This window comes from Anoplopoma fimbria, chromosome 3, assembly GCF_027596085.1.
Source record: "Anoplopoma fimbria isolate UVic2021 breed Golden Eagle Sablefish chromosome 3, Afim_UVic_2022, whole genome shotgun sequence".
NCBI classification, from domain to species: domain Eukaryota; kingdom Metazoa; phylum Chordata; class Actinopteri; order Perciformes; family Anoplopomatidae; genus Anoplopoma; species Anoplopoma fimbria.
The window spans coordinates 6,504,160-6,525,336 of NC_072451.1; the positions used below are offsets into that span (position 1 = coordinate 6,504,160).

The following is a 21,177-nucleotide window of genomic DNA, read 5'->3' on the forward strand; positions in this document are numbered from 1 at the left end:
ATTCAATCTGGATTCAAACTTTCGTATAAAGCGATTTATTAGGTCAATATACTTTACAGTTGTCCCTTGTTTGGTCATGATTTCCTTCACATCTTTTTCTTTTTTTTCCCCCTCCACAAATAGCTGTTAAAATGTGGATCCTTCGGTTGCCAAACAAAATGTAAAACATCTTACATGCAAATGTGGTCAACAAACAAATTGTACGAAACACAAAAACAAAAAAAAATTCCGCTTCACCAAATGAGGACATGCACATTAACCAACAGAACATTTTGGCCCAACATATAAATACTTAAAAAAATCTTTACAGTCTCATCTCATAGTGCCCATTTGTACCAATTTTTACCCATTTATATTTACATATTCACAGCAATAAATAAAAAAAAAAAGAAAATGACAGCATATTGTCAAATAATTGATCTGTCCTCCTCTGCTCAGTCTCACCTCTCAGACCAACAAAAAAAAAAAAAAAAAAAAAAAATCTAATCCTCCATTTTTGTGCTTCATGCGTTCAACGAATCAGTGGAAGATAAAGTCAATAAGTGTTCTTTTTTTTTTTTTAATTATTATTAATATTTTCGATGTTTTGCATCTTGAGTTCATGGCCTGGTCCCTTGTTCTATTTGTTGGTGCTGACTCCTCACGGCAAACCTGTTGACGTGTACCGGGATGGGGACCACGATTTTGGGGTTCCTCACCGGCTCTCCCGACCGGTTGTTCACGTTGCCGGCTTTGATCCGTTTCCACTTGGCCCTCCGGTTCTGAAACCAGATCTTCACCTGCACCTCGCTCAGTTTAAGTGCGTGTGCGATCTGTGAGCGCTCAGTCAGAGAAAGGTACTTTTTACAGTGAAACTCCTTTTCCAGTTCCAGCAGCTGCTCGCTGGTGAAAGCTGTCCGTCTCCTCCGGCTCTTCCCCGCCGAGCCGCCGGTCGGTAGCGCCTCCTGCGAGCCCGTTTTCAGCTTGCTCTTCTGGGACAGAGAGCCGCAGTTGTTGCCGTCCGAGAAGCTCTCGTTCTCGCTGTCCACGGAGCTGTCCTCTCGGTCGCTGCAGGCGGTGTCTGCGGACTTCAGGTCGTGCTTCTCGTCGTCCGAGCTGTACAGTTTGGTCTCACCTAAACATGGAGAGAGAGAGAGCAACGAGCACGTTTTTAGGTGGAGTCACTCCAGTCTGCAAAGCCCAAAAAAAAGAGACCTTTACGCAAAGTCTCACAAATCAACCAGGCTGTGTTTCAGTAAGCTGGTAGAGATAAAAAAAAAAAAAGCCAAATAATGAATTTATTTACAAGTAGCAACATGAACTGAACTATTTTTTGGGGTCATTACAGCTGTTCTGTGTTTAAACATTGCAAGAGTTCACTGCAACTGTTTCTGGCAACTTATACCAGGTTTCATTTCATCTCCCTGCAAAACCATTCCAATTAAGTTGTTGTTTTTTTAAAAATTATTAAACATGCCCTCGAATTTGTTATAATAGTGTGAAAAAACAATTCAGAATTCATGTCAATAAAAAAATAGTAAATGCATCTGGAACCACAGATTTGATAGTTTAACTGTCACCATGAATTGCTGCTCTAATACATGTGTAATTAATGTTTCTGTAACTTTGCAACGATTGAAAAACTTGCTGTAAGATGGGTTTTAATTTGCCCTCATCTCTTAGACCAAACACTGTCGTCATGGGCCAACATCCTCTTGCTTTAACGCCTTTTACGCACAACGAGCCCTTTTTACGCAGCAGCCTTGAGTTTGGAAACTGCTTTATATATAAAAAAAAACAAAAAAAACACCATAAATAAGTAATGAAGCAGATCTTACCTGATATCGTCTGAAAAGTTTCCGAGAAGTTGAGCAGCTCGGACGCCTTGTCCCGGCTGTGCAGCTCATCGGACTGCGGGCTCTCCTGCCTCCTCGCTCCCGGGTCCGCGGCGCTCAAACGCGGACCCGGGAGCTCCTGCGGTGGGTAGAAACTGTCCGGAGGATCCGAGAAGCTCGGCATGGTGGTGGTGAGCGCCACCATGGAGGGCACCCCCTGCCCCAGACTGGCACAGAAGGTGTTGGTGAGCCGTCCAGCGAAGGAAGCCAAAGGTGCAAGCGGAGGTATCCCAGTCGATAAGTGCGAGTGGGACAAAGCCTGCGGGATAACCAGAGGTCTGTAGGGCATGAACATGGGGTAGCCCGTGTAGAGCAGGTGTCCCGGTCTGGGCTGCGGGGTCCCGATCAGGGAGTCGATTGAAAACGCCGTCCCTTGGCCGCCTGGTCTCTGCATGTTTGCAGGAGGGGAGAAAAAGAACCACACTTCTTATTTGGTGTTTTTGAAAACTTGAAAGCAGATGTCCCTCTTTTCTTCCCCCCAGCAAAAACTTTTCAGTGGATTTAAAAGTAGATCCTCTGCCGTGCTGTCATCTCCGGGAGCTGCTGCTGCTGCTGCGTCTCCGGCTCTGTGTGAGCTCTGTGGCCGCTTCTGTTGTGAGACCCACCGCTACCTTTCTCACCCTCTTATTTGTGTCACACATTCAGACGTAAACACACGCTCTCTCTCTCTATCCATCCATCTATCTATCTATCTATCTATCCTCCACCCTTCCTCTCTGCAACTCCTCCCCCCAGCCCCTCTCAGATGTGTGCGTATTAGTGAGAGAGAGAGAGAGAGAGAGAGAGAGAGAGAGAGCATTGGTTATCATCTGCAATACAAGAGGAATGAAAAGGGGGTGTTTCCCTGGGGGCTCATCCATCTTCCTCAAATTACGCTTCATTTCCTTATTCAGCCTCTGACTTTTTGGCCGTCTTGAGAGGCGGTAGTTTCCCAGTGGAGACCAAATAGACCCCCCCTCTCTCTCTCTCTCTCTCTCTCTCTCTCTCTCTCTCTCTCTCTCCTCCTCCCCCCCTTTTGCCAGGTTTTTCCACCATTGACTGCTAAAACGGTGTGAGAGACTGCTCCAGCCCGTCCCCTTCTATAATCGTTGACCACACCAACCCAATCAGCTATTATTAATTTTGATTGATGATAAGTAATTACTCCTGGATTCAAGGGGACATAGCGTAAAAACAACGGTGGCTTTTGTTCAGATATTCGGGGGGCCGATGGGCATCAGAGTCGGGAGGGAGGAGAGGCAGATGTTTCTCCCAGCTCTGTCCCAAAAACAATGCGTTTGGCTTCAGAGAGAGAGAGAGAGAGAGAGGGGGGGGAAGAAAAAAGAAAAGAAAAGTGCCGCAACAATTGTTCCCTGGAGAGAGATACTCTGCGCGGAATGAGGTTGAGATAAAAGGCGTTTATGCGAGGTCAGCTGCGGTGTGCACGCGGACACACAGTGGCCAAAGTCACGAGTGAATTCATTTAAAAAAGCTTTGATTTATAAACTTTTTTTTTAACGTCTCCAACCGATCAGCTGTCACCTAAATCATCCATTTAAAAAAAAAAAAAAATGTAATTAAATAATGCACACATGTTTGGGTGGGGGGGGGTGTTGTAATTCATTCCTGATCCAAAATGCATTTAGAGAGAAGGGAAAAAATAATCTCTTATCTTTTCTTTAAGTAGTGGTTTAATCGCAGATCATTGCACCTTTGGATGGCGGAGGGACTGATGATGATTAGCCCTATTGAGTGCTGGGTGCCCGGGCTCTCCAGCCGGTCCTCTGATTGCACGAGGACATAAACACATCACACCGGCTCTGATTAGCAGTGGAGAGCCCGGACAGGCTAATTCTTATAATTGCAAGTGACTCCAGCAGCACCTCTCTCTCTCTGATCTATTGAAACCATTCGCTCTTTTTGAGAGGAGCTCTGATGTTACACAGATCCTCTTTACTCCTTTTATTAACCATGTTTTTTTTTAAGTCACGTTTTTTAATGACCAAATCAAATTTACATTCATATAGAATATTCATCATTTTAATATATGTCTGGTCTCCAAGATGACTTAAGTAGGCCTAACAAAACTCACCTGTTATAACAATATATATATATATATATATATATATATATATATATATATATATATATATATATATATATATATAATAAAAAAAAAAAATATAAATACTATATATATATATATATATATATATATATATTTTTAGTTTTTATTTATTTATAATTGTGATAAGAAATGTTGAAAATCTTGTCAGTGCCATTTTTTGTTTGTTATAAAATTGAGGAAATTAGTTCAGCAGATAATTAACATGTGACCATAATGATTCCTCCAACTTAACGATTTCTTCGTCGGTGTCTGATGTGAGAGACAGACAGACAGACAGACAGGTGCAACTTCCTGAATTATGTCGTTTTTAATTTCTGAATCATATAACCTGGTTAATAACTTTATCGGAACCTCTCGGAAAAAAGCAAGAATTACAATTGTTATTCCACACGATTTAATGTAGTTTCAGCTTATTCGAAGAGTTGAACTTCCAACGTATCTCGTTAAATTTAAAATGTAGTTTGAAAAACAATCTGGTTTTTAAAATAAATGTATTTTCTGTCATTAATATAAAAACCGATTGTATAGAAGAAAAAAAACCGACAGTAAGCATCAGACTAAAGAAGCACGAGATAAGAAAGAGAATCATGTAAGACAACAGGAAATAATAAAATAACAATGACTAGATTACATGGCTATGGTGGAACATTTTAATTAACATCAACCTCATTTTTTGATAGAAAACGCCTAATTACAACAATACCGTTGGGAATAATTATTTATGTAAATATGTTAAGGCAATCCTCAATGTACAACACATCATCACTATGCACATTAACATCAAACTACCATAATCATTATTATGTTAAAAAAAAAAACCACAAACGTCTGAGCATCTTTACTATCAAGTGCTGAAGTAAAAAAAAAAAAAAAAAAGAAAAGGGATCTTAACATATATTAAAATATAAAACAAATTGCATACCTGCCATGTATTTGATCAACTCTAGTCTATAGCTCCCTCTTGTGGTGCAAAATCAAACGTGTAACTCCAACTGGAACAAAAGTGACAAGAGAACAATCAGCTGCTTCTTCATCCTGAAATGTGTGGCCCTACATGTATTTAAACATATTAAGTCATTTTAATTATTAGCTTCTTCCTCACATGTAGCAGCACTCGGTCTTCATCAGAACTCACACTAACGCTTTCAGTGGACGTAGTCTCTGTACTCCAGGAGCAGGTAGTTCTTGATGAAGGTGGGCAGATCCAGTTGAGGGACCACTTTGAGCACCCGGCCCTCCAGGAACATCCTGACCCTGAAGCGTGCCAAGTGCTGCAGGGAGCGAGGAGTCCGTGCCAACGAGAAGACGGACTCATAGAACTCTTTGTGCTCCTGGTAAGATAAAAAAAAAAATCAAAGATGAACATAAGATCATTAGATATTATTTGTCTCACTTTTCAGTAATGTCTAGTAGTCTTAGCTTTGTTGTACTGGATATATACAATATAAGCATCCTGCTAAACCTGCAAAAGACATTTTATTTATTTAATTATACAATCATTAAGTTTATGTAAATCAGTTCTGTATTTAAAGGCCTATTGTTTCTCAAAGTTTCTTCTGGTGGGTCATGTCAAGTTTAGCAGTTGTTAAACTATCACAACACATTTTATCAGCATGGATTTTAATGGAGCTTTTATGTTTTTGGTGTTTTGTAGATACCCAAAACCTGCAACCTTTGGGCACCTAAGTACCATAAAGAAATTGAAGAAGAGACAGACGACACCATTTAAAGATATAAGATATTTAAAAAAACACCCACACTGGTCTAACTTTATGAAATAATCATTTAACAAGCTTGCCTTAAACACCTCCGGTGACACTGACTCAACCCAGGTGTCTGTGACTTTGAGGTGACTGTAAGCGTTCAGCAGGACCTCGATGGTGCGTGGAGATCTACAGCAGTGCTTCAAAACCTGCAAAGAAACCCCACAACACAGAGCACACATTCATATAATCATCATTTAAGTTCATGAGCGAGCTTGTGACTCCACAGAACTGAAGAAATAAAGTAATTAAACACTTGTGAAATGAACAGATTGGTCTTCCCTCCAGGGGTTTAACTGGAAATTATGCAATTAGTGCTAATTAATCTCCTATTAACACTTGCCTAATTAGGAACCAGGCATTTTGTCTAGTGCACGTGGGTTCACTGATGGTTGTAGTCTGTTTCCCGCAGAGTGCAACACTTCATGTTGTGTCACGAAATGGGAATGATTTGAATGTGAAGTTGTGAAGTCTGGAATATTGCGAGGAACAATTTGGTGTTTCAAGACTCTTTCTCAAGGTGTTACATGTGCAGCGCCTGCTAATTATGCAAAATGAGACACCTTGATGAATAATTGCTCCATGCTTAAAATACACTAGCTCAAACCAATCTGGAATGCTTTGGCTGATATGGAATGCATGTGCACACATTTTTATACTTTATTTTTTATTAAATAACATTTATAGGCTTTTGATTTCCTACCACGGGCAGAGCTCCAGGCCAAACCCGGATAGAACCGTGGTTGAGCAGAGCGCGGACGATCCTCTCGGGCTGACGGGAAATCTTGTAGCACGCCACCTTCAGGATGTTGTGCATGGGCGCCTCGCCTCCGTACTCCATGTCGTTAACGCGGGCTCCGTTGGCCAGCAGCAGATCCACAATGTCCGCATTTACATTCTTACAGGCCATGTGCAAAGGCGTGCGTTTGTCCTGGTCCGCGTTGTGCACGTCGGCCCCGGCCCCCACCAGAACCTGGCACACCTTGAAGTACTGTTCAAGCTCCTGCACCTCCTGGGGTTGGGAGCAAGCGGCGTTCAGAGGCGTGAGGCCCTCGTTGTTCCGTTTGTCCACAGCGGCTCCGTAGCGCAGGTAGAGCTCGGTGTGCTCTGGGAGGCCGTTGCTGGCTGCCACGTGTAACGGAGTGTCGTCCTCGTCCACAGTCCGACCGCTGATGGCTGCTCCGTACTGCAGGAGATTCTTGGCACATCTGCAAGTTGTGTTCCAACAGAAACATTAGATCAGTCGTCCCCGCCATTGTCACCAGATACCCCTTCATCAACACCACATGGCACGTTCCAAATGTGTTCATTTAACTCGATTTTAAACCGGATAACATTTAACATGAATATGGATATTATGACAGTTGCTTTCTTACAAGGCATTATGTTGAATTTGTTGATCTTTTGTATCACAAAGACACAAAGACACAGCGGCCTTTGTACCACTTTTAGAGGCAGAAACACCAGCACTTTAAGCTAGATTTACCATTTTCTTTTCTGATGGCCTGCCAGCTAGTTTCCATGCACCCTTAACAGGAGCCAGTGGTGTTAGAGTGAGACTAAGTGTCTCTTAGAAAATAATGAATCTACAATAAATGCACCCTTGCTCATTTCAATCCACCGTGACCAGTAACTTAGCTGATTGTAGCTAATCTTAGAAAACTCTGGTGAATTAAATGCAATAAATGCACCCTTGCTTGAGTCTGGTATGTCCAGTAGTTTATGACGGCTAATGTTCGAAAATACCTAAGTATAACTGACATTGCTTAGTAAATTCACTGACTGGTTGACTCTCCTCTTGTGCTTGTTACACTTTCTTCATTTGTTCTACTTTACTCACTCAAGGGATTCGGGGCTTGTGCAATAGTGCAAAGGCATTAAGCCGTCTTCAGTGACGGCATTGGCGTTGGCGCCGTGGATCAGCAGCAGTTTGGTACACTCTGGCTGGCAGTTTTCACAGGACTCGTGCAGGGCCGTGGTGCCCCCAGGGGCCAGGTCTACGTCGGCCCCCCGCTGCAGCAGGAGTCTCAGGCAGTCGGTGAAGCCTCGGCTGGCTGTGATGTGAAGCGGCGTGGTCAGCTCCTGCTCATAGCTCAGTGACCAAAGTCCTGCCAGCAGAGAGTAAAAATATAAAGTCAGCTCTGAGCTGAAGCCTTAGGAGCACTGTGAATAAACAGCAGGTACAGTACCAGTCAAACGTTTGCACACACCTTCTCATTCAATGGTTTTTCTTTGTTTTTATTTTTATTTTTCTTACATTGTAGATTAATATTGAAGACATCCAAACTATGAAGGAACACATATGGAATTATGTGGTAAACAAACAAATGCTCAACAAACCAGAATATGTTTTATATTTTAGATTCTTCAAAGTAGTTGAAGGAGAAGGTATGTCCAAACTTTTGACTGGTACTGTAGTACATGAAATGAGAACATACATCATAACATTTTCAAAATATTAATGGTAACATGACTCTTCCCAAATCAATAAAATACTCAATAGAGCGCAGGAATGAGTCAGCATTTTCGCACTCCCTGTTCCCTTGACTCAAAGTCAATGTTTTTTTGGTTAGAGGCATGATATAAGGTCTGTGGTAAACACAAGCTTCAGATAGTTTAACGTTTTGTTCTACGACAAATACGTCAGTAAGTATCTCACTCATGAATTTTGAAGCTTTAACATAAAAACGGCGGTTTCTAGCAAAGTGGCTAAATGAGACTACAAAACGTCATCACGCAGACTGCCCTGCCTTCAGAGCCTCATTGCGTATACTCGTGCTCAATCGACCGTGGTTTAGTTTGTTCAAGGCCCAACGTTTTTTTTTTTTTTTTTACTTCTGACGATTGTATTCACGCTTCAAAAAACCTTTGTAGTGGTGTTTTTTGAACAAAACCAAATAGCTTACTTTTGGCAATAATCCAAAATCCAATGGAAAAAGTCCACTGGAATTTTGTCGAAGGAACCAAGTCCATGCTAACTTCCGGGGTTGGCCTACAAAAATACATGATCCCTGCAGCACTCTGTAACATGCAATAAAAAAGAAAGACGATAAACTTTTTTGTATAACTGCAGCCAGTTTGATTTAACATTCATAGCTTTGATAAACCGACTCAGGCCTTTGTCGTTCAATCTGAAGTTCCTCCATTCCTCGACGTTGCTGGTGTCATAAATGGCATCGATAAGGTACTTGTACTCCTCGTGTTCCACGATGCTGAGAACCGTCAGCTTGTCACCCACAATCAGAGCGTTCCAGAACTTCAGGACACTACCTGAGGCCTTGGTTGTGGCGATCACGTCGTTGCGGTACTTCTTTGGTATGCGCCACTTAACCGCCGGTGCTACGTAAGCCATACCCGCGCTGACTAGATTGTTATTGTTGTTAACGTTTTAGTCGGCTGTTTTCTCCTGAAGGAAATAGGCACTAATGCAGGTTGTTTGTGCAGATGGGGCTATTTCAGGGTGGTGCTATTTGATATTTTGCTTGACCTGATTAGTCTGGCAAGTGCAGTGGCATGTAGGCCAATGATTGGTGTGGTACATGTCACCTGCCCGCTGATTAAGCTAATTCAACGAGGTCAACTGACAATGCTCTCTTGCACACGAGAAGTTTAGGAGAAGCACATTGTTTAAAAATGTCAATGATTTTAGGAACAACAAATATTGAAAAGGCCTATTATTAATGTTATGTGTTCATACAAAATTTAAACTTGGCATCTTAAACAAACTTTTTCAGGGACTCAACACTGACTTAAAATGTCAGTCTTTCACAAAAAACCCCCCCCTAAAATATATTTATATTTTTTCTTCAGTGATAAGCCACAAATGCATTCAACTCTTGATGTTGTTTGTTTACATGATAGTTTCTAAAAATATCACTGCATCTTTAAATACTGACTCAGGGTGAGTTGCATCAGTGACATATCGCTTGCAGTTGCATATTCAAATTTTAAAGCAGTGATTCACTTTCTCCTTTTTCCACAACAACCTTTAAGTCTCTCACTTTCCTCAGTTTTGGATGCTTATCTCCAGGAAATAGAATAAAGCCACACAGCTGTGCCAAATAACATAAATTCCTGAATTCATTTCTAATGAATGACAGATGTCGGCTCTTACCGTCCCCTGTGGCGACCCAGCGCATGTCCCCTCCCTGTGGCTCGATGATGAGGTTCACTGTGGATCCTCTAGGAAAGAGGTGCTGCATGGCCTCCAGGTCTCCTGTGTACAGAGCGTTCTGGACGACCGCGTCATGGCAAACAGCTGGTGGCATGAAAGTACTGGACCTTAGCGGTGCCCTTTCCCTGAGCTCCTTCTTCAGCATATAGCGATTGAAGTGATGGCCGGCCAGCTGCTTCTTGTACTTTTGTCTCTCCAGCATGTCTTCATCAAGTTCCAGAGAGCGCAGGGCCGTGGTCGTGAAGACAAAGCTACCTCGAGACATGCTGAACGGTTTGGCGTCTTGCAGCGAAAACTGGTTGTGTGAGATGTGTAGGGTTAAATGACCGAGAGCTTTTCAAAAAATGTTTCTGCTGTTGTTTCTCTCAGCCTGGCTAATGTCCACTATGTGCCTGCTGGCTGTTCACAGGTTGAGTTCACAGAGTTGTTGTCATGTTCGGTATGAGACCCTCCCCGGAGTGTGACAAGTAATGCTATTTTTATGTCTCACATGCTCCCACTCGGGCCTCTCCTATTTGCCCCCAGCAAAGTTACAGACATGAAGTGTTTCTGTCACGAGCTGAATAAACTCATGTTTTGTAACTACGATACGTGCTGTTTTTAGAGGGCGATAGAACATATATTTGTGAAGTCACATAGTATCTTGTTAGACAGAACTTGAATGAGAAACAAATGGGAGGCTTGCTTCATTAAAAAAGTGTTGCATTACATTTTAAAGGTCATCGCATACTGCTTATTTCAGATATATTTCCACCACTTGTACTTTGAATATGTTTGGAGCAAGAATAGTTTCAAGGGTCAAGACGTTTTATTATGAATATTTTCCCAGCAAGGCTTTAAACTTAACTCAAAAAGTAACATTTGGACAACTTTTAAGGTCAAATTTTGTCCAGACAATTTTCTTAGAGGGAGAGCAAATGACGATGCCCTTATTGTGAGCCCCTTTGAGTATGTGTTCGCAAAATGTATTTTTCTGCTCAGTATTTTTTCCTTCTTCTTTCAAGAGCCTTAATGGATTTTTTGTATCCACATGGCTCCCTGCATTAGAACATTAGGCTGAATGACTGGCAACCGCTGTGTCACTCTGCCCCACGTGTAGCGTTCTGATGGCGGAGGGACGGCACGTAATTAAGCCTCTTAAGCCTACACGCTAGGCATCTGACAAACATCTCTTTTGACTGATGGACCATCATTTTCCAATGCTGGTAGAAATTCTATACAGTAGCAAAAACTGGTCCCATCCTTTAACTCTCTAGACGCCAATGATAGATTTTGGGAGGCTGATTGTCTTGCTCTGATATAACCATCTATTAAAATGTGCTGTATTGTAAACACAATGTATGAAATCGCTCATATTTCAATGTCTGTTTATCCACCTCTGTCTTTGAGTCCATCAAAAAATGCATGTAAGCTCTGTGGAAAACAAGGTCGGCACCACAGGTGTAGAAATACGTGATATTTGTGGAGAGGTGTTACCTTCTTTCCCATTTGAAAAACGCGGAAGCATCGCTGCATCTCATCTTTACCTTAACGACTGTTCTGGTATGGAAATCAAGGTCATTTATTTTATGTTACAGTTTGGTAATAGATGCCACATTAAACTGAAGGCGAGTAAGAGTTTCAACTTTGAAAACACACATTACCAGAGAGAGACTAGGAATATTGTTTTTGCGGCTGGAGTACATCCTTTTAAATGATATACATAATGAGTTTATAATATGCATCTGGGCTACCTCCTCTCTACTTTGATGTCTTCCAAATGGCCCGGGTGTCATCAGCAAAACATGTAGGCACTTTCCCGCCTCATTGACTCCCAAATGTATTTTAAATATCATTCCTGGTAACGCAATTATTTAAAACGCTGAACTAAACACTTACTAATGGGGAAAAAGACAGCGACTTCGATAAATTCATTTCTCAAATGGTAGGCATTCGTGTTTCTTTTTTTTCCCCGTTTTTTTTCTTCCTCTGTGAAGCGGAGGCAACTCTGATGACAACAAAAAACATCAGCAGTAGTAACACCCCCTGGCCTCACAGCCCCCCATGGACATATTAAATCTTTGGTTTCCTCACATTACCAACCAGGAGCTGTCTCTCCGAGGGTTTTCTACATTGTGGTCAACCTTCCTCTCCCAAGGCGGCGAGAGGCTGGACATCAGCAACAGGCCTGATGAGAGTGAGGCACTTCATTTATGCAATCATAGGCAATTAGTTCCCTCTGATTATGTGCCTCTTAATGCTGTTTTGAGTACTGTGGCACACAGTAATACAGAAAGAGATTAAACTATAGCCCTCCCTCCACACTGAGCAGTCATTTAATATACTGAGAACATAATGAAATGTACACAGTAATTACAGTAATATTAAATGCTAATGGGTTTGCAATTGGATCTGAAACAGCGTGCACCCAAAGAAAAGTCTAAGTTTAGAGAGTGCCACCATGACATCAGAGCAATCAATTATCCATCAGGTGTTTTCTATTATTAATGATTTATGTGTTACTTATTGCTATTCCTGTCAGAGGGGGTAATATCCTGTTTGGCATAAGGGCAAGTCTGTGCTGGTAAGAGAGCAATTAATAAGTAGTTTATATATTTCAGTTAAAGATAAATAGGGTCTTAAGTTTGAATTCTGGTAGAATAACTTGGAGGTCACTATGGAAACATGATGTGAGATGTTGAGCATGCTTAATTGGCTAACGACATTATCTGAAGGAGAGCTGGTTGCTGCATGTATGCGTTTGTCTGCTGATTCTGATTCACAGCTTGGCTTGTTCTAATTTTCCTAATATCGTATTGACTCTGGCCGTCCATACAGACACATTAAGGTAGACACACACACTCAATGCCATTAAAGCGCCTTTGATAGCCAATCACTGGTTTCCTCCCATATGTATGGCTCATCAGAGTCCACAATGGGGCTTTGACAATATGCCCTGTTTGCAAATCTCCCCCAGGTCTCATCACGATGCTTGAGATGTTGGTGGAGAACCTAAATGAATTTATAGAGCCCTGAATTGAACAGTAGCTCCAAACTATTCTGTGGAAGCATGATTACTTTTTCTGTACTCTTTCAGCTCTGAGCCCCACTACCTATAATGTATTGAATCGGTCTTTGCAGATTCCAATTGTCTCTCGATGCACTGATCACCGCGCAAATAGCCCTTTGTTTCATCATGACAATTGAGAGGTTCATATTTCAACCTAATAGTCCTGTATAACTTTAACCATCTATCACAACCTCATTTCATTGCGGTTGCAGTTAATACGCGCTTCCCTGCCAAGTGGAACATTTTCTAATGATGCACTCTCACACGAAAACAAGGCAAGCCAGCCCGGGCTCTGCATCACTCACTAATGCATCCATCCATAATGTGTTCATAGCAGTCTGCCTAAAGGAGACAGCAATGACTACCACTAGGCATGGGCACGAGAGGGGATATGGGGAAGGGTGCAAGGCACCAAACCTAAATGGGCATGATAATCATGAACAAAGTTACTGCCATCAAAGACTGCATCACCCTCATAATAACATCTGTAGATTTTACATCATTACCAAGAATACGGGGAAACATCTAAAATGGGCATCTCAACAATAACAGTCAGCGGTGAGAGTCACATCCAAGTGCATTATCACGGTGAGCCTGGCTTTGTAGGGTGTTGACAAGGGTAGCCTAATAGGTGTATGTAAAGCCTGATGTAAACACCATCCTAATTACAAAGACCTTTATCAGTTCCTCCATTTTATGCAGATTGGAATGGTGCAAACGCAAGCGCCATTATCCTGTAATCAAGTACTATTCAGATGACGGTGTCGTCTTTTAAATCACTGATTAGAATGCATAACAAGGATACCATGTTGCATTATTTCTTCGTCAGTTTATAAATATGTACATTTTTAAAGCTAACTGAATAATGGATCTGACGACATCAGAGGTGAAAAATATTTGACCTTTATTTGCAATAAATATAACCTCTCATGTATTCATTATCTTTACACGTCAGATAGATGATGATTACAATTGAGTCAGAGCTGTGGGAGTATTTTTCTGAAAACCAAACAGTAACTTGAAACACACCTGTTTTGATTTCTAGATCTTTTTAAAGAAAAAAAAAAACAGTTCTAGCTAACGGTAGTGCAAAAATAGGCTGTGAATGTGATTATTGTCCAGTTTCTCATATTGTGGCTTTATTGTTCAGCCAAGTGTTGATTGATAGATCCTAATCTTTCTCAGCTTGAAGAACACAACCGAAAAATGTATTTAAACATAATTTAATGCATTAGCGCTATCTTCCTTATAAAATAAATTATATATCCTATACTTTTGATTTTTCTTTGGTTGGCATGGCAAACGAGCAAAAACGGTCACTTTTTTTTTGCCATCTTTGTTTGGACTCTTTGGACACTTTTGGGGTTGTTTTTTTGTTAACGGTTTGGAATGTGTTGATACAGAGCCAGTTCTGTTGTCGTCACCCTCTCGAGCGCATATTCTCCTGTTTCATTCCACACCTGTCAGAGCTCAGGTCAACCCTGTGTATTTGTGTCTCGCCGAGGAGCCCAGGTGCCTCTGCTTTTTGATTGATATGATGTGTATAATGATGTAGGTTTCACATGTTGTGCGAGTATGTGGATTCAAAACAAGGTGGATGACGAACCATTTTTCTGCAGAAATACATTTGACGTCACTCAGCTCCCTCATACTCAACCGAATGCCACAATAAAAACAAAGGTGTGCTTTTGACAGGTGTAATATTTCCTAATTAAAGGCAATTAAATGTATCCCCACTTGCAGTGACCGCAACACACTGTACCCTGCTGGCAGTTGTACTATTACATTACATTACATTACAGTCATATAGCAGACACTTTTATCCAAAGCGACTTACAATAAGTGTATTCAACATAGGTATTCAAGAGAACTACTAGTCACCAGAAGTCATAAGTGCATCTCCTTTCTTAAACAAGCATCAAAGAGCATAAACCAGAGCAAAAGTACAGTACAGTGCAGAAACAAACTAATATGAATACAATAAGTGCAACAGACTAATACTAATACAATAAATACTATATTTTAAAGCCATTCATTTCATTTAATCATTTGTCATAATGTGAAAAATACTTTGGTGCTTGTTAAGAGGCATATTTTTATTCCCTATATGAAAAATCTGTTATTTTCAGACTCAAAAAGCAAAATTACTAGATATTATATAATAAGAGCACTGAGCAAATACATAGGTGTTAAAATAAATAGATGCAGTATCATATGGATTCATGTGGGTTATTGTAACATTGTGCAGTTAATAGTTTGTAATATGAACATTTATAGCTGTAATGTACAGAATGAGGTCTGTTTAATAAAAGACACTGAGTCTAGATGTGCAGCTGCTCCATCTTGTGGTTAATACGAGTTAGTGCTTTACTCCAAGAGGTGGGGATAAAAAAAAAAAAAAAAAAAAAAAACTCCACTTTTTGAGCTTATGTTTATTGGCAAACAAACCAGGTCACAAAAACCTCGTTTCATAACAACTTCCAGTGCGTTGGAGTCCTCATTTGGAGCTGGTGTACTTGGTGACAGCCTTGGTTCCCTCGGACACGGCGTGTTTGGCCAGCTCCCCGGGCAGCAGCAGCCTCACTGCGGTCTGCACCTCCCTGCTGGTGATGGTGGAGCGTTTATTGTACTGAGCCAGCCGGGACGCCTCTGTGGCAATCCGCTCAAACAGGTCATTGACGAAGGAGTTCATGATGCTCATGGCTCTGCTGGAGATCCCCGTGTCCGGATGAACCTTCGAGGGCAGAACAACAATAGAACTAATATAAGAAAAACCGAAACATTGTGCCTTTTTTTTTTTTTTTTTTTTTTTTTTTTTTTTTTTTGTCCACCCACCTGTTTCAAAACTTTATAGATGTACATGGCGTAAGTTTCTCTTCTTTTGGCTTTTCTTTTGCCCTTTTTCTCACCTGAGCTCTTCCCCTTCTTTTTAGATAGATCATTAGTCATAATTTTTGATGGTGTCAAATATTAATTTTGACAATATTAAGTACGTCAAAACGCTGTCTCAAGTACCTTAGGAATAATTATCCCGGTTGTCTTGGCTCATAGGCAGCTGTTTATGTAGCGAGCGTTAATTAGTGATTGATTAAGCTCACCTGCTTTTTTTTTTTTTTTTTTTAACGGATTAATGATAAAGTTAATGACTAGGAGAACGAACACATCTGTAACTGAGAGGCCTTTCAAGCGTTTTACTTTTAATGCATGCAGGTAGTTTTTTTTGTACAGCAGCTCAACACAGTATTAAAGTGATCCATGGAGGCTGAGTGTTTCATTGCACATGTTAAACGTGCCCACTAGGTGGCACACTTGCACCAGTTTTAAAGCTGCATGAAATCAGTCAGTTGTTGTAGATTCCACTGTAATCCATTGTAATCTTCAATGTAGTTAAAAGGGAATATATTTGGATGATATGATATTGACAAGAAAACACTTTTTGAGCTGCAGTTTGTAGTAACTTTCACAGTTTAGGTTAGCTCACTAATGAATCCATATGTAGATCTGCTCTGTTTCCAAATAGATTAATGCACACTGAGGCTATGCATATTAAAAAACAAAAATGTTTGGTATTATGAGCAGGGCTGGATTAAAGCAGGCATTTACTCCCCCAGGTTAATTTTGTCTGATTAAGTGTGTGGCATCTTTTGGGGAATATGCACTATTACTCTCTGACGTTCTAATATAGTGGCAGACTGCTGTGTTAAGGCCCAGTTATTTAAAATAAGAAAGTATTTACTTGGTACATTAACTATTCTGTGTCTAAACAAACTGCTAAAGGCTATTCAACCTTGTGCTTGTGATTGTATTTTGGTTTCCTTGGCAAATTATAATTTAGGCATATTCTAAACATATCATCTCATCACTTTTATATTACATTAAAAAAAAAAATCAGATACAGTGCTATATATACAATAATCAATGTCCTTGCATCAATAAGTGCAGAGTGGTGGCTGCTGGCAGTAGAGGTGAGCTCTCTCTGGGTAGGTTACGCTCTGAGGCCCCCTGGTGGGTCCGTCTGTCCTCTTGATTTACTCAGAATGTTTTTCAGTGTAAGTTGTTGCTACTGTGGTTTTCAATTGTGGTCATGGGGGTCTTTGTTTCTTTAGTGATGGTGTGTTTACATCCCCAAGCTTGTGTTTGATCCTGGACACTTTTATGTGCAGAACATCTCGACAAATTCAGAAAAGAAAAGTCAGATTTCAAGCTGATAATAGGGATAAAAAGATTTTTGCTCCAGGCATGTATTTTTTTTATTTATCAGATCCTTTTTGAGTAAATCAGGATGAAAAGTTTAACATCTTTATTGGCCCCTTCCAGTCTCGTAGTATAGCGTATTTGAGGCAGTGATAGAGCATTTGAGGACTTATTATATCTAGATTTAATTTGAAAAACTCTCAGCATCCACCGACTACGAACACAAATCATTTGTTTGCCTTTAAGAATTTTATTACCAATATCAAACAATGTTATTGTCTTTTTCAGATTTCAGTTGATCATCATTCTTATTTTAATAAGTAGATATATACTAATACTGTCATACCAGTTTAAGTGTGAGCCAATAATACAATTCATTAATATCTATCTTGTCTGATGTGTGTGTGTGTGTATACTATATGATCTAGCTCCTGTATCACAGACGTTTCATCTTTTTGATGGATGAGACCCAAGGTACTTAAAGGAACTGAACACATATAATGCCTTTTATCATTCCAACACGTCTCTCTAAACGGTAAAGCACTTTATCATGCCCTTTCTTTTCGATCACACCAGAGCTTGGGACAGTCGTATTGGCTTCAAACAAGCCGCTGAGGTTCCACTCAAATTCTCAACCTCGCTCTCTATCAAGTGGGCTATTTGGGTGGTAGAGTGTGAAGTAATTTACCAGTAGTGTTAAGAGAGTTTTAAGCAGCGCAGCTCTGCAATAACAGCTTCATCATGGAAGCATGTGGGGTTTTAAATAGCTCTGGACCTTTTAGAAAGTCACAGTTATTTATTTAAATGTTCACAAAACAAGATGTAAAGAGACGCATTGATATCTGTCAAGTAGTAGTACACACAAAAAGACAAACTTCTAGGCGGCTCTGGTTTAAGCGTTAATGTGTATTCATCCTTAGAAATATGACATTTTTAATCGAGGAGCAGACTAGAGACCCATCCAAATGTTTTGTCTTCAACATGAAAGGCTTTTGCTGTAAAACTTCAATGACCCTCTGATGTTCTAGGTTTACAAATAAACTAAATTAATAAAATGTCTGCTTTTTATTTCTCTTTCTATAAGAAAATTGGAACATTTGTGTTGATGAATGACACACTAGTGTTACAATTGGAGTTTGCATCCTGCCAAATCTCTTCATAGTACATTGCCACTCATGTGTCTAGGGTTTTGGACTTTTCTCTTCTCCTCTCAGTTTTGTCCTCCACATCACACAGCAGATATTGAGCAGTAGATTACATTCCAATAGTCCCTTATTTCAGACAGCATTTATGCAAGGTCATTTGCAGCAACCGCCACACACACACACTGACCGGCAGCAATTGGTTGACTGTATTGTGAAGGCTGTCTTTTTCTCTTTTGTCTGGCAGATATCTGCGGTTTGTTCGTTCATCTGTGAAGAGAAGATGGGGGTTAAAAAAGGTGAGTGTGTGTGTGTGTGTGTACATCTGCTCCCGCGCTTAGTCCGTCTGACAGTCACAGAAAAAAGGAAACATGTTGGATGTTCTATTTATCACAACTCTCCGTATCAACACGGGGAGAGTTTTTTTATTTTTTATCTGCAGGGTTTGTAGCTTAATAGAACAAAGCTTGGCTCGATAGCTGCAGTGATTACTCAGTAGTTGCCAAATGCACATGTTGTTTCACAATCTTTTATTCAAATATACCAGTTTGTGTTTCTGTGAACATATCCACCCTCAAGTAAATGATAGAGCTTTATAATTTTGACCCCAATTGGACGAGCAATTCAAACCCTCAAGGACAACGCAGACTTTAGTTTATCTTTGCAATAAAAGAAATGTCTGTGATGCAGTTACAGATGGAACAAAGGTCCAACACTTTATTTCCCAAAGCAGCTACTATTGCAAACAAAGTAGATTTCTAATATTGGCTACTCATCTAAGCTACTGTGAACTTGAGGTTAACATTGACGTTTTTGCATTTAACCTGAAAAACTGTTGACAATCATTGACTTTTTGTTTAGTTGCATCATACTTCTGTAAGTTGCTGAGCGTTGTATCTCGTGAAACAATGTGCTTAGAGGCTTGGATAGTTTTAAAGGATCACCCTTCAGTCTTATTTGTAGTTCAGGTAATGTTTTCTGTTACCGTTCGGTGCAGTGTTGCATCTCTGCTGCTCCTTCTTTAACCTCTTGATGTATGTGCTTTTAAATGTCGACTGCTTTACTGCAGAGTTCACTTCCTAATAGGGTAATCTGTCCTCCGAGCTGCTTGCCAAATCTGCATAACTCGGGCATCACAAAGAATGACTTACTGAAATTGCTCCTTTTAGCTTTACATCATATCTGGGGGGTTTGCTTGTCTTAGGATTTTCTGCTGAACCGTAGTAATTATAATAACACACTACTTGATATCCAACATCATTTAGGTCCACATAGCAGGAGTGGTAACACTGCTGCCGTATTGTTTTTACTAAATCAGGATCTTAACTTGTCAAATCTGGATCAACTTTTGTATTTTGCGAAAGCTTTTTTGCAGCAGAACTTCAACGACAGCAAGCAGCAGAGCAGGGCAGCAGGATGAATCACAGAATTCATCAGTTTGTGCCTGAACGATGGACCAACAGAAACAATATCAATCTTGTTGAGAATCTCAGTCCTGGTCTCAGCTAGCGTTCCATACCGTAGCTTTTGTTTCCATATGATCATTTCTGGCAGTGCTAAACCTTTTAATGTGCATTATCCCAGAGCGAGCTGTTGTGGATTAACAGACGACACATTTCTTGGAAATCTCACCACAGATAAACATAGAACTGTAAACAAAAAAGTTGTAGTATTTACACAAAGTATGATCAAATATATAGGTCAAAGAAAGCACATATATTATATTTAAGAACCCAATTGTATTTAGTGCTGTATAAGAAGTGTGCATTTAGCAACTTTTTTTAACCTTACCCAATGAGGAGGGAGCTTATGCGTCTGAAGGTGCCCTCCTAAGCAAAAAGCACTGCACACAGAACCTTTTTTCAGAGTTCTCCGACTGTTTTTGTGCGACCGCTCCGAGCGCTTCCAGTTGAAATCTTTGAACTTTTCAGTCCACAGCGCCCTGCTATCTCTTTTTAGAGAATAACGCTAAGGACACTAAACTTTATGTCGGCACACACATCAGACATTACTGTGATTTACTCCTCACTCTTGTCTAGACTGCATTAGGGTCAAAGAGTCTATAAATGGCATTGCATTTTAACAATATTTAGCTGCTGTTACAAACATACCTTGACTAGTTAACATGCAGTTATGACATTGTGTAAGTTATGAATAAAACAGACTAGCCTCTCTAAGCCAGAGGTGTTTTAGGCCTGGAATATTTCAGAACATTAGTCAATAGTTTAAAGTCAAATTCAAAGGCAAAAAAAAAAGAAAAGAGAGTGCAGTGCTTAGCAGCGCCATAAATATTTCCCCTCCTTATTAATATTCACTGCATTATGCTGTGCTTTCTACCATCCACTTGAAAGCCAATTACTGTTGAAAAGTCCACCACTTTCATCCTGCAATCTGCAACAACAGGCATGCCTGCTAGTATGAATTTGGGATTAAAGTTTGCTAATCTTCACGCAGGACAACGTTACCCAAACGTAAAGAGAATGCAAACAAATACAGCCTGCCATGAGGAGTATTTGCGTTCTATTACTGAATAGAGAATTTGAATGTCAGACGCAGATTAATGCTACAATGATGACAACAATCACCACTCTGATATAGAATATTTATCTATATACGAGGAAGTGTTTGTTTATATGTTTCTTTCACACGAGAACATTTAGTTGTTAATCACAATCTGCTTTTTGTTTAAAGTTCTGGATCATAGTTCAGATGCTATGAAACCATGTCTATAATATCACGTTAGTAGCAGGGTTTCACCTCAGGGTTTCCTGTTTTTCTCATATAAAAGGGGAGGTTAGCTCTGACAGGACACTTAATATCATGGACACAGTAGGTGATGTTATAGTCAACCCACTGCACATCCACCATGCTCCA

At 40.3% G+C, this 21,177-nt stretch overlaps 3 protein-coding genes across 4 annotated transcripts; all 3 read right to left on the reverse strand.

Moving 5' to 3' along the window:
• Positions 1-555: 555 nt before the first annotated feature.
• Positions 556-2,528, reverse strand: gbx1 (gastrulation brain homeobox 1). Its single transcript, XM_054596572.1, has 2 exons — positions 1,818-2,528; positions 556-1,114 (listed from the first exon to the last, which is right to left on the reverse strand). Exons 1-2 carry the CDS (start codon positions 2,266-2,268, stop codon positions 600-602), a joined length of 966 nt encoding a protein of 321 aa, XP_054452547.1. The 5' UTR covers positions 2,269-2,528; the 3' UTR covers positions 556-599.
• Positions 2,529-5,126: 2,598 nt separating this feature from the next.
• asb10 (ankyrin repeat and SOCS box containing 10) lies at positions 5,127-10,183 on the reverse strand. The gene is made up of 5 exons (XM_054596712.1): positions 9,859-10,183; positions 7,585-7,852; positions 6,448-6,952; positions 5,780-5,893; positions 5,127-5,312 (listed from the first exon to the last, which is right to left on the reverse strand). Exons 1-5 carry the CDS (start codon positions 10,181-10,183, stop codon positions 5,127-5,129), a joined length of 1,398 nt encoding a protein of 465 aa, XP_054452687.1.
• A 5,203-nt stretch (positions 10,184-15,386) lies between these two features.
• Positions 15,387-16,025, reverse strand: zgc:92591 (uncharacterized protein LOC436997 homolog). 2 transcript variants are annotated; one of them, XM_054623441.1, is made up of 2 exons: positions 15,877-16,025; positions 15,387-15,701 (listed from the first exon to the last, which is right to left on the reverse strand). In XM_054623441.1, exons 1-2 carry the CDS (start codon positions 15,907-15,909, stop codon positions 15,465-15,467), a joined length of 270 nt encoding a protein of 89 aa, XP_054479416.1. In that variant the 5' UTR covers positions 15,910-16,025; the 3' UTR covers positions 15,387-15,464. The 2 variants fall into 2 exon arrangements, with proteins under 2 accessions (XP_054479416.1, XP_054479415.1); XM_054623440.1 differs by having other exon boundaries at positions 15,803-16,023.
• Between the last annotated feature and the right edge of the window lie 5,152 nt (positions 16,026-21,177).

Coding starts and splice junctions, on each gene's coding strand:
- gbx1 (XM_054596572.1), bottom strand. CDS start 2,268: ATGCAGAGACCAGGCGGCCAAGGGACGGCGTTTTCAATCGACTCCCTG. Junction 1,115..1,817: donor AACTTTTCAGACGATATCAG/GTAAGATCTGCT, acceptor CTCCATGTTTAG/GTGAGACCAAACTGTACAGC.
- zgc:92591 (XM_054623440.1), bottom strand. CDS start 15,916: ATGACTAATGATCTATCTAAAAAGAAGGGGAAGAGCTCAGGTGAGAAA. Junction 15,702..15,802: donor TCTATAAAGTTTTGAAACAG/GTGGGTGGACAA, acceptor CTGCCCTCGAAG/GTTCATCCGGACACGGGGAT.
- asb10 (XM_054596712.1), bottom strand. CDS start 10,183: ATGTCTCGAGGTAGCTTTGTCTTCACGACCACGGCCCTGCGCTCTCTG. Junction 6,953..7,584: donor ACAAGCCCCGAATCCCTTGA/GTGAGTAAAGTA, acceptor CACAACTTGCAG/ATGTGCCAAGAATCTCCTGC. Junction 5,313..5,779: donor TGTCACCGGAGGTGTTTAAG/GCAAGCTTGTTA, acceptor TTATCTTACCAG/GAGCACAAAGAGTTCTATGA.